General features: G+C 39.9%; 1 protein-coding gene across 2 annotated transcripts in view; it reads left to right on the forward strand.

The window, feature by feature from the left end:
• Nucleotides 1–17,209, forward strand: part of LOC130187259 (cadherin-22) — a 220,257-nt gene that overhangs the window by 138,360 nt on the left and 64,688 nt on the right. For both annotated transcript variants that reach the window (XM_056404695.1, XM_056404701.1), the window contains exon 5: nucleotides 10,956–12,066. In XM_056404695.1, the coding sequence (XP_056260670.1) occupies nucleotides 11,836–12,066 (231 nt within the window). In that variant the 5' untranslated portion in view covers nucleotides 10,956–11,835. The remainder of the gene's footprint in view (nucleotides 1–10,955; nucleotides 12,067–17,209) is intronic.

A 17,209-nucleotide genomic window follows, 5' to 3' on the forward strand; every position in this document is an offset into this window, starting at 1 on the left:
TCCCGGCCAAAGCTGGGGATACAGAGCGCCAACCACCCGTGAGATGAGCGATTTAGTAATTGTGTAGCTGGCAGGCCAGGCATGGGGGCTTGTGCAGCAGTATTGGACATTGTGACATGTATGGGTGCAAAAAATAGTCCAAATGGGAGAAAAGAGAGAAAGAGACAGAACGAAAAAAGACAGACAGGCAGAGACAGAGTGGATGGATGGAACAGGAGTAGTTCTTGAAAAAGAAATGTAAGAAAAATTAATGGCTATAAAGAGAGTGCAAGAGAAATGAGAGTGGGTGCAGGCGCATCTTGGTATGTGGGTGGAAGCTTTTGAGTTTTGAAGAGTAGCAGCAGAACTGGCATGAGAGAGAGGGAACAAGGGAGGAGGAGAAGGAGGGGAGGGCAGAGATTTGAAGAGAAAGGGAGGGAGCGAGGGACGGGGGTGGAAAAGCAGCAATTAGTGTAATTAGGAGACCAGCTTTAGCAAGGCACTGACAATATGTCACCTCTCATTATAACCCATAAGCAAACACAGCAGCCTAATGCAAGGCAGCACCCATTCTCTAGACAGTTCCCTGTGTCAATGCAGATTTTGTTCTCCCCAGTCACGCTCAGCTGCATATCATTGACTTGCCAATACAACATGGGGTTTTGGATTCAGAATATAGAGTCCAGTCGAGGGGAGAGAGAGACGCAAACAATAGCAAGGTCCAGCTCGCATGCTGCTGGAGTACAAGATGTTTGGCAGCAAAACAGAAAAGGAGTCTAGATCCTTGTTAAACTACAGTGGGATCGATTAAATCAGATAGATAAAATGTGTTAGATGTTTGTGCATGATGGGAGGATTATATGTTGTGGTCAGATGAGATTGCTGTTTGGACAATTAGGGCATGAGAAATGCATTGTGCTTTGAAGCTGTGGATGATTTGCATCAACATCGCATTGCACTTTGAACATAACATTACTTTATCAATGTATTTTTCAAAGCACATGCTGACATTATGTACAGTATACAATATAACAGGTAACTTTGAAGTTGAATTTAATAGCGAAAACAAAAAAACCCACCATGCCAGTCCAGTCTATGTATAGCTATAGACAACATCTTTGTCATTACTGTACGCTCGCCTGAGTAGTAGGCTCATCATTTCTGTTCATTCCTGTGTATTTACACAACTTCCATGAGCCAGTACACTTGTTTTCATGGCAACTCTACTGTACTCCAAAGCAAACTGTTGTTTGTTGTCTCCTTTTATTTATTTTTTTATTTTTTGCTAGTCTCATAGCAAACGGCCCATTAAAACTTTACCATTTGCTACATAAACACTTTACAGACAGAGACATGTTTTCTGTTGTGCCTCTGGTTCTTTTTTTTTCACCCCTCTGTGACATGGCACGGGGCCGCTGAGCCAAGTGACTGTGACAAATTGGGATTGGAAATGATAAAATAGGCTATTTAATAAGCATGGCGGAGGGGATTGGACTGTGGTTTTGGGTTCACTCAAATAAGCAGACTGTCTGAACTCCTCCTGGGCCCAGCTTTGATGGCAGCTTTCATCCATCTGATGGGGAGATTCTGGCAATGGAAGATGGAGCCGGGTATGTTTCGCTATCTACAGTGTGTGTGTGTGTGTGTGTGTGTGTGTGTGTGTGTGGTGTGTGTGTGTGTGTGTGCGTGTGTGTGTGTGTGTGTGTGTGTGTGTGTGTGTGTGTGTGTGTGTGTGTGTGTGTGTGTGTGTGTGTGTGTGTGTTAAGCTGGGCATGCTCATGTGTGTGCACAGGGCCAGTTATGAGTAAATGCAAAATCAGTGCACAAATCAATCCAAGGCAGAGATATACTGTTGCGAGCAAGCAGGCCCAGGGGGAGTAAATGTGGCCATGTGTTAACCTAAGGCTATTAACTTACGAATATAAACTCCTTGCCTGAGATAGTAATCACTTGTGCCATTTTTTTTTTTTTTGTCACTGTGGACCCTGAAATGAGAAGTTGTTATTAGAGAGAGATGCAGCGATAGTCCCTAATGATACTAGGCTCAACTGAGATGTCACACTGAATGTTTGAGTGTGTGTGGGTGCAGAGAGAAATGTTAGTGTGAGCTTAAATGCATAAGAGTGTGCAGAAAACATGAGAGGAGGTTAATGAAATGTGCGTGCTTTTGTGTTTAAAATATGGCCACCATTAATTTGAAGATGGTAGCAACATATACAACAATGTCTTGAAAAGTTGGTTTTAAGGTAGTAAAGGATGGAACTGGAAAAGATGAAGGAGTTAAAAGAGAAAGAGATAAAATCAGTTAGAAAAACTATAAACCTACACAGGCAGTGATGCTGAGACTGTTAAAGAGACAATGGGAAAAATGGCAATAAAAGAACAAATAAAACTGACAGGGGAGTGCAAAGGAGAAATGAGTGAGGAAGATGGTGCAGATGGGCAGACAGCATAAGGGAAGATAGAAAAGGTGTAAAGGCAGAGTAACTGAGGAAAAGGGGTGAGTAAAAGCTAAAAGGAAAGACAGCAAAACGAAGTGACACAGAGAAAGAGGAGAGAGCGGAAAGCAGAAAAGCAATAGGTTTCAGAACTTGTTGACAGTGAGTAAGACACAGAGACAGAGAGAGACAAAGACAGAGGCAAAGAGATGCATGGAATATAGAATAAGGCGGTGAAGGAAGGTGAGAGATGAAGAGTGAGTAAGAGAACTAACGCTAGGATTGGTGGAATGGAGGGACAGTGAGAAAGTGTCTTTGTGTGTGTGGTGCTTGAATACATTAACAAATTGTTTATTCTTAAGTTCGAATACATTGTCTGTGCAAATGTTTGTGTGAAAAAGTGTAAGTTTTTGTGTCTCTGTATGTTTGTGTCTCTGAGTGAGTATGTCAATGTGTGTGTGTGTGTGTGTGTGTGTGTGTGTGTTTTTGCAGGCATTCATTTTTTTTTGATTATACCAGCCCCCCAGGAAGAAAAAAAGTTTCAGCCCAGTAGGAGAATCCTGAATTTTGGACCAGCTCCAACACACACACTAATGTCTGTGAAAACATGAATAATGAATTAAAGCATGACTTTTTTCAAGTAATGCGCAAATTCAATCCCATGAGGAATTTTATATTTCTCTTCCTCAAAACATTGCATTTCTAAAAATTTGGTTCTAGCTTATAATTCCGAGCTGCGCTGCACTGTTGGAATAATACACCTGATCTATTGATGACTGTCATGTTACGACTCAGACCTCTACCTTCATCTGATGAAAAGAGCAGATTACAGACTCAGTGCTTTTGTTGCAATACTTGTAATTCAAGTAAATGTTATAAGTTGAAATGGATTCGGTTGCCAGTGAAACTCAGTAGACACGTGGCAGCATCACTATACACAGCTTTAAAGCCTTGAAACATTGAACCACACTATACTGTACATACAGTAAATGACCTATGGTTTCTTCAGCAGTGAGTGGATTCTAATGGCTACTTTGGAAACGTTCACCTCTGATAATTTATGTTGGGATACATTTTACACCTTTTTTTTTCTTACTGTTAGTGTCTGTGAAGTGTCTATCAAGATCACTCTTAGCCAAAACTACTTTAATACTTTAATATTTGCTGCTTATGGAAACTAAATTGGACAAGGACTAAGAGTCTGCAACCATGCTAGTGGATCTGTGAGGCTATACTTAGCCAAAGCGGGGCTTTGAGCGAAATGCTAATGATAGCATGATGACATGCTTACAGTGATGATGCTAACATACTGGTACTGATGGCTTTGCATCAATTTTGTAGGTATTTGTTCATAAACTAAAATATGGGAGGAAGTTGGAATTTTGCTCCGGTTGCTAACAAGTGGCTTAATGAGACTGGAGCAGTTTTCAGAGACGTTAAACATCATCACGCCGAACACAAAAACTGATCAACTCACTACACCGCCTTTACAGCCTCGTTGTGTTTATACTCATACTCTTGCAAACTATTACTAACTTTATAAAAGGAAAGGCTTTTGTAGAAGAGGTAAGGGCACTTAGTGGTCACACTGAATCATGGTCTAGTTTGTTTATAGCCTAACAGTAGCTTTTTTACTTCTACTGCTTTACTTCTACTAGATTATCTTGGTGTTTATCTTATTTTCTGCTATAATCCAAAAACAGTTCAAAAATCCCATTGGCTTTTTGTCGAAGGGACCAGGGTGATGCTAACTTCTGAAACTGACAAAGTGAATTTTCTAAACTACATATTTAATTGAAGAGTTTTTGAAATTGCACAGCTTGAAACTAACTAATGAGAATTTCACAAAGTAAAACAACACCATAAATTCAGAAAGATTCTTTTCATTGTGAAATATTTCATTGCAATAAATTTAGTGGTATTTACATTTCAAGTATATTAAATTTCAACATTTGGTATTTAGTTGGTGACATAATTGAAATTAGTATGGCAATGATTTGCTTCCATAAAGTGCAAGATGAAAAGTCACGGTATCACCAAAGTCATTAGGATCCATTCTCTGGGGTCCTTGAATGTCTGTACTAAATGTCATGAAAATCCATTCAATTGTTTTTGAGATACTTACAAACACAAAAGCAAAACTGTCAACCTTATGGGTGGGTAAGAGAAAAGTGTTGGGATCACCAAAGTTAGAGGTCTTCATTCTTTTGGGACCATAAATGTCTGTACAAAATTTAATTGATTTCCGAGCCATTAATTGATGGCTTGATGGATTTTTTTAGTCTGGTGTCTTATTGCATTTATATATACTTCCTGTAACGTGCTGATTGAAGTTTCTTTGTAAATCTAACAATATCTCAGTTACAACAAAATACATGTTGCTGGTAGGACTCTCTATTTATCTGTCCTTGCACTACATTAAGGGATCTAATGAGATGTCGCTACCTGTTTTGCCGGATTTGTCACAACCATGCAGTGTGTGTTTGCAGCAAATGACAGTACTTTATAAATGAGCCAGCTTCAAATGCTTCACTTTGAAATCACTGACAAATGGTGCAAATTATTACCATGACTGAATCATCATTTTCAACCCAAGTTAAAAAAGTATTTCTGTGAAAAAAAGAAGCAGCCTTGTATTTTCCAATCAGTAATTCACAGTACTCATATATGCACTCCACACAACTCTCTGAAGTGCCATCTAATCTGATTGGTCAGGGAGGGCACAATAGAGAGGAGAGCAAGCTAATGGCAGAGCAGAGAGGCAAAGATAACAAGCTTATCACAGTGGGGGAAAAAAGTGGGCGAAAACTTGTTTTGGAGACAAATCCAAATAGACTGACCAATCACTTGACTTGTCAACATCCTCATGGTACATTTCAACAACTAATCCTTAATGCTGAAACCTGTGATAGCTGCAGGAAAATTACATCAATGGATAAAACATTCCTTTCTCAATTGTTCAAATACTTTCTGTTGTTTGTATTGTATTTCATATGTACATGTTTATTTATTCATTTGATACATTTTTTATATTGCTTTAAGTATAATCTTTCCAGTATATGGGTCATTTTTTCCTCATTAAAGGGAAGCTTTTTCATATACAGCATTCACCCCCTACCCCCTCTGTCTTGTACTGCCCCCAACCCTCAACAACTGATAAGATGTATGGTTTAAACATTGAACACAATATTTAATTCATCACCACATAAAATAACACTGTTCACTTATGTTGCTATGATTAAAACGCACATAAATGTAGAATTAGTTTCTCAGTCCCTAAAAGCATGTGTACTTAAAACCTGAGATATTTTCATCATACTTCAGTCATAACCCACTTGTTTGCCACATCATTGTCCCTGTAAACAACGTATAACAGCTAACACGAAACTTCATTTGTACATTAACCGTACTGTCAACAATTAGCCTATTACAGCTAAATACAATCAACAGTCAACCTTATTAACCATAAGCAACTATAAGCTTCAAGATGTGAAGCTGTAATGGGATGAGACCCAGTAATCAACAGTATGCAAACAATGACAATTCCCTTACATCTATATGCATTGAAAAAAAAAAATTTAAGGACAACAGTTACAACATAAATGTTGTATAATGGGATAATATCATTCTAATAGTAATAATAATGTGTTTTCAAATGTATTAATTTAAGTACTGCTTTATGCAGCTCTCTCTATACAGCACTAGAAAACAAATTATTTGTATTTTAAATTATTATTTTATTTAATATATTATTGCTATTAATTGGTTTATTCATTCAGTATTATTGTGAAATAGAGGTCAAAAGGCCACTTATTTGAGCGACTGATGCCACTGTATGTCTCTAGTCAAATGCATTGTAACACACACTTACATACACACACACACACACACACACACTGCTACATTACAGGGCTGTCTGCCGGCCATTGGCCCCCTGCCTATCAGTTCACAGTGATCAGTCTTGCCTGGCTGTCGTCTGTCCGCTGCCAGCTGTCAAAGGGCCTGCTCTGGGCATGCCCACTGATGAGAGGCTGCAGCCATGCTCTAGAATCAATCCAGCACTCTAATAGGTCACGAATGGCTGCACAGTGCTTGCCAACAGCTCGGGATTGGAGAATGAGTAGAGGAGGGGGTGGAAAGACGCAGCGGAAAGAGAGAGATACACAGGGAGAGACAGATATGTCAGCAATGTTGTTATCATCAACAGCAAGTTTTGTTGGCCACTGTTAGAAAAGAGAGGGCAGTAATTGACATGCCACTAATTTGCAGCAAGACTTTTGACTTCACCGTCGTGATCGCAATCTTTCAGTGAAACCAGAACACACTAACATACAGTAAATCTCTCATTTTGTGTCTCTGTCTTTCTCTCTACTTTTAGACCTAATTATGAGTAAATGTGTACACACTTAATGGAATTCCCTAAGTGGGGAGGCAGAACAGAAGGAGACAGAAATTTGTTAGAGGAGTGTGGATTTTGTTTTTAGATACCAAGCAGTTGGTACTCAGCAAATGTTTTCAGTTTGCAGAGCAACTTCTGTGCTGTTGTTGCATGCAGAAAAATATTTGATACAAATGCTCTCTAATTAAACATATTCAAAATGCCTGCCGCACTGTTAAGTCATCTACTGTAAGGGAACAGGGAAAGTGTAGATAGGCAAAAACGAATTAATTCTATCCTCCCAATGCTGTTTGCCTTTGAGGCACAGATGAATAAACAGTATGTTTTTATTTCTTTGAAGTTATCACTCCACAGCTCAAACATATCTAATTGGAAACTTGAAAAGAAATATTTTTGATCAGTTTAAGTAAAGCAAAGTTTTCTCTTTTTAAATTTTGATTGACTGTCATTAGAACATGAGACTTTTTTATCTCACTAAAAGTACATGTGATAAATAAAAAAATTAAAAAAAACCTTTAGTTTGAATCTGTGTTGTATTCTGATCTAATGTTTATGAACACGGAAAAACTGTACTTGTTTGCAAGAAGTGATGCATTATTTTGATATTGCCTCACAATTACACAAACTATTACAACGTCATGTGTGTTTCTTGATAAACATTGATCTGCAACCACCAGGCAGCTCAGCAGAAACCCATTTGTTCAAACCTGAAATAGTGTTGTGTTAAAACCCCCCCAAGTGGCTGCATTGGCGTGGGCAGATTGCTACAGGTAGCAGTGAGATAATGAAATAAGGGAGACTAGATTAACAGACACTGCACAGCAGCCCTGAATCTGCACTGATTGGCAAGTGCAGTGTGTTGCCAGATGATGCTGCATTACATTGTGAAAGAAACTCTTTGAGCTTGGACGGCAGTTGCCTAGTGCTACCATCAGTACCTGGTGCTCCTCTACTGCTGAGGGGAACTACAGAAAGAGCCACACGCTCTGACCTAGACACTTCTCACACCTGAGCAGGTGGTGGGGGAACAGGACGTTGTTCATATCTGCAAGAGATTACTAACCCCAGGAGCTCTTTGCATCTCCGGTGGGAGGCCACACAGAAGGCAGGTGATAATCTGTGTGACTTTTTGCAGACCGACAGCCACAACCTTGGCTTACAGTGAGTATGGAACTGGAGACACAGAAATGTTGGAACTTGCTCTTTAACATCCCAGTGGGGTTGGTCTGGCTGCAGAGGGGCACAGCTCTGCCTCAGCAGAGAATGATAATAGTGTGTCATTCCCACTGCCAGGCAGCATGGATTGGCCATCATCCTCTGTGGGGGCAAGTGGTGGATCTTAAAGATGGGCACAGGGCAGAGTCAGAAGAGCCCAGTCACATTCTGTCTCACTGCTGTCAGAGCAAAGCTCCATCTGAGGAGAATCCTGGAAAATAGGCCTATTACTGCCAACAAGCACACTCCTACTGTTATGGACGCAAGCAGCGGACTGCTCAGTGCTGAGGCACACATTGCACCACTGGTGTTGGTCTGCCGTGCCAATCAGTCCAGGGCACAAAAGGGAGAGTCTCTCTGTGCTGAGAGACGAAGTTATTCTTGACTTCTGAACTGTCTCTGTGGAGTTCAGAGTTGTTATGTTTAGTACTGAAGGAAAGTGTGTGGGATTAGGGGTCAGACCTGCCTTTTTCTGCCCTCAAGGGTGGCTGGCAGGCTCATTGTTGATTGGATCACATTGAAAGTACAATTTTCAGTTTATAGTTCCTAGGGTCAGATATGATCATAAGCTAGTTTTAGAGTCCAATAAATGTGTTAAGTCTATGCAACACTGAACCAAACATTACTGTGCAAAAAAAAAAACTGTGCAGAGTTTTTGCAGCAGTAAAAATGGCACTTCACCAAGTCAAAGTCAAAACTTGTGGCATGGTATACAATTAAAAAAGGGTCTAATGAAAGATGTTATTGTGTTTTTGGAGCCTGACCAAAAAGCCTTAGTTCATAGATATCTCAGCTTTTGCAAAATTTTGACTGTTCTTTTTCTAGGCACACACACCAGCTGTCTTTTGGTCTGTGTGTCCACCACTTTGGTCCAGACTAAAATATATATATATATGATACAGGGTATGTAACAATTGAATGGATTGTCATCAAATTAATGGAAACCATTCATGGTCCACAGAGGATGAAATCGAGTGACTTTGGTGATCCTCTGACCTATAGCTCCATCATGACATTTTTGTTTTTTAATAATATCTTATGCTTATAGTGTTAGTAATATTTCAACAATTATTACATGGATTGCCATGAAACCTCAGGATGAATTCTATATACTTAAGTGATCCTCTGACTTTGCATCTAGTGCCATCATCAGGTCAAAATTTCAGTAGATCTAATACTTTATGTCATTACTGCTTAAGTAATGACATTCCCATCAGCCTCAGTTGTACTTTGAGAGTTCGTGCCAATTATACTGTTACCATGGTAACACATTGAAGTAAGATGGTGAAAATGGTAAGCATTATATCAGCCTAACATCTGTGTGTTAGCATTGTCACTGATATCATGTAGCTGAAAGCACTGCTGTGCTTAACTGCATCCTCACAGCTGCTAGCGTGGCTGTAGTCTCCCTCATGTCCCCCAACTTGTGTAATATTAGAGCACCATACAAGATCACTATTAATTGGCTGTCACATCATACGTGATTACATTCGTGGCTACTTAGTTTGGTGTAGCACATCAGCCCCTGCATCTCACAACTGTATGTACGATAACATCACCAATATATTATACATGTTTGTGGAAATCCCCGTGTAGTTCCTCCATCAATAACCATTATCAACCAACAACCAAGTGCTCTAAGCTGTTTAAGTTGTTCTTGAACTGTTTGCTCTGGAGATTGGAAACCCCAGTGCAGTTGGTTTCCAATACCACGGACATTGCCTTGACCAACAGTCTGAGAAGGAATTATTTCCGGAAGCTCCAAGCTTGCTAGCGGGCAGGAGCAGACTGAGATTAGAAGTCCTCTCCCAGCCGGCAGAAATACAATAGGTTAAACCACCTGCTGGCCTTCAGAACTTTTCTTCGACTGGTGTTGCAACTCCTCCTTTCTTGAGGTTGTAAGGCCAGAGACATAGTAAATGTTATTGTTTCTCCTTTTTTTTTTGTCATACGACTTGTGTTCTGAATGTTTCAAGGAGACCATTAATCACACCCACAGCTAACCACAACAGTCTGTCCCATTCCCTCTTTTAGTCTATCACTCATTATTTCATTTTTCAGTTCTTTGTGTTTTTTTTTTTTTTTGTCTCGCTCTTTCTCATTTCGCCCCCTCCCTCTCCCTCTGTCTCTGCCCTGTCAACTCTGTCTTTCTGTCTAGCCTCTGTGCATGTTTCACAACAGCCAAGGACCGTATCTGCTCCCCCTACTACTCTCCAATGTTTGTCTGAAGTATTAGGGGCTTGTTGCCTCATTGGATAGAATTAATTGATTAATACTTTTATCCAATTAGTGCTCCCTCATGCAATTAATCAGCTGGCTGAGGTTAGGGCCGCTCCATCAGTCGGACGAAAGGCAGACAGATGCTTTGGGTCTGCTGTGTGATGAACAATGACCTCTCTCTCCCTCTCTCTTTCTCTCTTCCTCTCTCTCTGTCTCTCTTTTTCTCATCTCTCCTTCCTATTTTCCACACACCTGGTTTCCTGTCCTCTCTTCACTGTTTTTCCATCGCTCTCCAGCTCACAGCACATTGTTAAGATTCTTGCTGAACACAAGAAGCACTGCTGGATAACAGTTTCCTCCGGATAATCCTTTCAAAACCAACACATTATAAGTTTTGTGGCTCAGAACACACAGAGGTAGAAGAAAGGCAAGATGAACAAAAAGTTGGTGTTAGAATGTTTTTTTTTCTTTATTTGCAGAATTCATGGTATATGGAATAAATAAAAAATGACAGAACATAAACTATTTCTACTGTAAAAAATTTTAAAAAGAAGCTAAAAAAAATATTTTAAAAATGTCAGTGTTGTCATTCTAAACCCTGATTGACTTTGATGCTCAGATGACCTTTAAAAGTATCAAGTAGAAAACATTTCCAGATACAGCCCAAACTGCAATTATGATAACAGCAAATTTCTGTTTTACAGGTTTGTCCTTTTCCTGCCTTTGAATCCCTGATGGAGTTGTCATGATGGCCAAAGAAAAACGGTGGGACCTTTGAAGAATGAACTTTCCAAACCACTGGATTGTTCTGGTTGGAAAAGCCGTTGCAGATCAAACAAATTCACCAACAGTAAAATCAGTTGGCCTTTTCTCAGTTCAAGGATTCTGCTTCAGGAGCCAAAACCAGTCACAACTTTTTTAAGGAGCTGGACTACAGAACAGTTTTCTTTGCAAAAACAGTTCATAGAATAACTTTTTGTATTAAACCACCTAAAACGCACACCAACCTGTTGAAGTGACATGGCCAGATGTGAAATCAGAAGCACTGAAAGCAAACGACATAGAGAGAAATGGATGGAAACCATCATCACTCTTCAGAGGCGTGTTCCTCAATGCCACTGTATCCCTGTTTCCACCTGGTTCCCTCACTGATCAGAGAAATCTGTTGTGTTTCGTTCAAAAATTCAGCTTGAAAAACACTTGACTGAGTCTTTATTTTTGTCACGCTAGGACATACTTTGAAAAAATATCAGAAACTCTATAAGGTGGGACAGATACTATAAGAGAATCAGAATGACCGGCCATGTTACAATACAAACAGGTACTCTGCAGGTGGTAGAAATCCAATATGCTCTATGACCTGCCTTGTATTCAGCAGATAACTTCAGATTGATTCGCGATCCCATGGATTAACTTTCAGGTTCTCACACCAAGACCTTTTAAGTTTGCCCTGGTGGAGTTTTATTCGGTGTAAAGCTACGATTGAAAAACTCTTCCTGTCTGCATGTATCTTTTATATTACATGTAGACCCAGGTTGGATATCTTCTTCTTTTTTTTTTTGTTTTCTTCATTTTTAAATCGTAATGGCTCCTTATTGGACAACAGGAGCTTGTACACTTTTGGCAGCATTAGGTCTTCTTAGCTGCTGTAGTTTCCACTGGTGTGAGGCCTCGAGGACTAGTGGTTCAACCTCAAGAGGGAATAGACAGGACCAAGGACCCTCGTCACTTGAAAGAGTTAAGAGAGGATGGGTTTGGAACCAGTTCTTTGTGGTGGAGGAGTACACAGGCACGGAGCCGCTATATGTCGGAAAGGTAAGACCTTTTTATGAATAGATGTTGATTCCTTGAACTGCTTTTGAAAAGAAAAAAAACTGCCTCTGATGTAGTTGAGCTTCAGTCAAGACGAAGTCAAGTCTAACGCCGCCATTACTCTAGACAATGTTCAAAGGGATTTTGTATGGCAAATTTCCCAGCTGTAGTAAAATGAGTGCAGATGTCTGCAAGCAACAGCTCCGCATAGCAGGAAACATTTTATAATGAGCAGAATTAAAGTCCCAATCAGATCAGTGGTGAAAACTGTTCAAATCCTTGAGTAAATGCACAGCAGCCAAATATACAGTAGTTATACAGCAACACAAATGGGCTTCCAAAGGCAGACATCTGTTTATAGATGAGTTTACTGTTTGAGGAGTTACACAAATTCTTGTTAGAATGCTTTTTAAACATAGTAGAGACAAGTATAAAGTCATTTGAGATAACAATAAAACTTCTCCAGTTAGGCTGCACTTTGTACTACAATGAAATAGGTCCCCATTATGATTGTCTACTGCTTATATTTTTATCTACTGAAGTGATACCATAGGTTACACTGAGTTAGTCATGTTTTATTGTATATAGAAGTGCATGAGAATGTTGCAGGACACTCTGTTCATTTATATGATTGCTTAAACGGACAGCCCCCCACAATGTTCCAGTGTTGTCACAAAATGCGTCCACGGACATATAAACGTTAAAACCGCCTCTGTGGTAGTTCCTGCTACATTAGGGATCTCCAGGACCACAGACACCTACAAACACAAACACACACTGAATCAAAAGGTGAAAACAATACCAGTCATGCTGTCACAACTGATAAAAACTTACTTGTATTCAACAATAATTGCATTTTAGTTTCTTCTATTCCTCTGCCAGCTTTTCACCTGCATGAAATAACAGAGCCCTTGAGGTCAAGACCATGACATGATGGGTTTAAGAACGAGGAGAGATAAAAATCAGGCCCGAGTGGTTTTCTGCAAAGAGTTAGCTCTGAAAGATCCTCTATCATCTGTAAACAAGCAGTGAAACTATTTCCTACTGCAAAGACATTGAGCATTAAAAATTTAAAGCTCTAAATTTCCATTTTTCACTAACGTTGTGCTGCACGCATTTGCTCTGGCAGGCATGGCACACACGTGACCTCATGCAACTCAAGCAAATCTTTCATCTTTAAAAGGGAGTCCACTTTCAGCCGACAGAAGCTTTGTAGCTCCTGGGCAACACGGGAGTCACTGTGGTTCTGACCTTTGTTTCACTGCTACGTTTCTATCTTTATTTTTACTTAACAACAGGAGCCTCATTGTTCTCTGATCCACTCTGTTTCGGCTTTTCACAAACTGGGTGCTTCACACTGCACATGAAAACCTTTCCAAATGTGAACCACTGGAACAGCTTGTTGTGAAGCAGCTTCCCTAAGTTTAGACTTTAAGATTTCAAAGAATTCTTATCTCAAAGAAAGTTTGGAGCAGACTGTCTGAAACTGGTCCACATCTACATGTAAATTTGAGAGGTTTTTTTTTTTGTTTTTTGTATCAGCTTTACTTGAAGATAAATTAACATAAAAAAGAGGTGATAAGCACTTATTGTGACCTTTAAACCTCCACCACGTCATTAGCTGCCTTTTTTACTATGCATGTTTATACTTATCAGGGCAGAAAGTTTCTCGCTGGTCAAACACGAGCCTCCGGGCTGCTACAGCTTCATTCATAGGCAACAAGGAGGCAGGCGCTTTGGAGTTTTCACACTCCTTTTCCACATGGTTTCTTTGCGTCCGGTAAATTACACCATGTCTGTGTTGTTGTGCTGGTGTACGTGAAATGCGTGTCTCAAACATTGCCGTTATTTTTATAATCCATTATCAGACCCAATTTGTCCAATCGTCAGTGTTTTTTTTTTTTTTTTTTTAGATGTGGTGGAAAGTCTTTCGACTTTTGAGTTTCTTTAGCTCCTCTGCCTCCTTAGTTCCTGCAAGTATTTGGTAACAAAGAATTGATCAGTGATTACAGCCTCAGCTATGCCCTTCTCTTTGATGCTGAGGACAATGTTTTGACACCGGAGATGTGCTCATGGAGCACTATTTTTCTAATGTAATGAAAGACAATAAGTATATGTCAAATCAAATCTGTTTTAGCGAATCATCTCTGTCTTACAAGTGGATTTGGGGATACACCCCCCCCCCCATTTTCTTCTTCTTCTCATCCCATTCATCAGCTGTTTCTCGAATGAACCTCAGTGAGTTGATGAGAGTGGACGGCATGTACGATTCGATTGCCTTACATAGGACGTGATATAAAAAGACAGAATATTAATGCAGACAGCATGAGACTCGGCGATGAGTCACACACATCAATCATGTGATCGCCTTGTTCCTAATCATTTAGACATGGCAATTTACCAGCTAATATCGCATCTGCATATATTGATCGCTCTCTTCTTACAAATAAATGTAGATGTTCTCGGCACGCGGCAGGGCTGGGTGTTATAGAATAATTATCCTTTGGCCATTATGTAGCTGCCATTGTGATTGTGCTGCATTCCTGCTGGCAGGACCAACAACAAAGCCAACAGCCAGCGCTGTCTGTCTGCTGGGAGACAGAGAGATAGACACAGAGAAAGCAGTGATACACAAGATAAGGAATGAAAGAGGAGGGAAAACTGCAAAGGGAGACTTAGAATTAAGAAGGCTTCATGCACTCACTTGTGATTCATTACAGGACAGGGGGCCAGAGAAGCCAGTGAACTGATATAAAAGAGTTGAAGGGAGCTTGAGGGAGTGACACAGCAGGAGGGAGAAGAGAGATGATTTTATTAATAAAATTATCTAAAGTTATTGCACTTCATGTGACTAGGACACAGGCCAGTGCTATCAGTGCTATTAATGGTGTGTGTGTGTGTGTGTGTGTGTGTGTGTGTGTGTGTGTGTGTGTGTGTGTGTGTGTGTGTGTGTGTGTGTGTGTGTGTGTGTGTGTGTAACTCTTTCTCACACACTCACACGCAGATAGACTCTGCTGGATTTTTGGTATCAACACTTTAATTTGAGCAGCAGAGGATTAAAGCCAAGCAGTGTTCCTCTGTACTGGATAATTGCAACAAGCTTTTTTTTTTTTCTTTTCATATTACTTTACCCCAACTCAGCAAACTTGCCAAGCTTGCCCTGTCTCACACTGTGGCTCCCACTACTCTGCTAATGAAATCAGATTTACCAATAAAATGGTCACTCAAATGACATTAAACTGGCAGCTTTGGTCGGTACATTTAGATAATGAATCCTTGTGGACTTAAATGATCCAACAACTATATTTTTTTCTTGCCAACTGCTTTTTAAAAAAAAAGTGTTGTAATGAAAGGAACAGAACGGGGAAAACACTGGAAGTGAACTTTTGTGCGAGACAGAATTGCTGCTGAGCCTAGATAATCCTAAATGGCTGTTGTTAAAGGTAGTAAAGGAGGAAAAAATCACACATTCTTCCTCTCCTCGGTCATGTTTCTCTCTCCTCCATTATGACAAAAGCTGTCAGAAATGAATCCATTGTGTGTGTGTGTGTGTGTGTGTGTGTGTGTGTGTGTGTGTGTGTGTGTGTGTGTGTGTGTGTGTGTGTTTGTGTGTGTGAGAGAGAGAGAGAGTTGAACTGTGTATGTAACAGGTGCCCGTGCTTTTATTTTCCCTCAACAAAAAGAGGATAGTTTTGTGTACTTTCACAGTGTTTTTGTATCCATCCAACTCTCTGATCTTTATGGATGTATCTGGCATGGCTTTCCTTACACCGTCTCAGCATGAACAGTGAGAAAAGTGCCGGTGTAGTCCAAGTGCAAGATGCTTCTTTGTCCCTTTTTAACTCTCTGCATTCAACTTGAAGCCAAATGAAACAGATGGCCTCATCTTTTTTGTTCACCAAATTGTCTGTTTTCTTCTGAAGAACATTAGTTTGATTTATGGCGTATGTCTGAGTTTGGCTGCAGCAGGTTTGGTGTGCTGTTGAACATACAGTAAAACCCACAGTGATTTGTAAAATAATGAATTTATTTTTCATTTTACTTTCTTGTTTTCTAAAATTTTAGTGAAAACCAGGTTGTTAAAAGAAATGAAATAAATAAAAGGGGGGAATAGTAGAAAATCATTACAAAATTGAATCTGTTAAGTATTTAAGAGTTTCGTAAGTTGAATGCGATACCTGAGTAATGTTGGGTGGCATAATGTGTGTGCTTAAGAATGAGAGGAAAAAGTGTTTGGCCAGTCAATCAGACAAAAGAAAAATGCATGTACCATGCCTGTTAAAGCAATTCTCCTTGTTGTTATGATCCAAGCTATAATTAGTCAGATCTAGGTCCAATTGTAACAACATCACAAGGCTGTCATCAAAGAGGAACAAAACAGCTTAAGATCTGAGGGATTGAAAAAAAAAAAAGAAAAACCACAAACTGTGGAGCTGTTAGGACATGGTGTCTTAGGGAGCCACGTTTCCTGTTTATGAGGACAAGAAAACCTTTTGTTTACTCTGTTTCATCTTTTGAAATTATTTTGAAATTATATTTTTACCATGTTACAGTATGGCACTCTCCTATCTTTGAACGTCCATCCTCTATCTTCTGTCCAAACATCCCAACCCGAACAGCCCCTCACCCCATTTTTAATTTCTCCAGACTCTCTGACTTTCTCTTTCTTTTTCCCCTCCACTATGCTGCCATATAGTCTCCCCTCTTGTCTCTGGCTCAGTTTCCCATGGTCTGTACCCTTCCTTCCCCGTAGCTGTCTCCACCTAGGCTGTCTCTGATACAGTCACCTTGTTAACACTTTGAAGCTGTTAAGATCAGAGAGCTTGACAAGCTGCAGTGAAATGTGGCAGTCCTACTCCTGATTACACAGACTTAAATATAAGACAGCCAATTTGCTCCTGCTTTGAAACCCTCAATAAACCAAGGATTCAGTGCAGCCCACGTTCTGCTATCTCCACTGCGAATGTAAAATCCTGCTCCACAAATGTCTCGCTATTCTATTCTGTTCTACTGTTAAGCTTGTCATTAGAAACATGTGCAACTTATGGGTTCCTCAGATGTTATAAATTTCTAAAAGTCAGTATTTCCAACACCCAATTATTTCAAACCGCTCTGTCGCATTTATTTGGATGGAGTTTGTGCTTTA

This window comes from Seriola aureovittata, chromosome 2 (genome assembly GCF_021018895.1).
Source record: "Seriola aureovittata isolate HTS-2021-v1 ecotype China chromosome 2, ASM2101889v1, whole genome shotgun sequence".
In the NCBI taxonomy this organism is placed as follows: Eukaryota; Metazoa; Chordata; class Actinopteri; order Carangiformes; family Carangidae; genus Seriola; species Seriola aureovittata.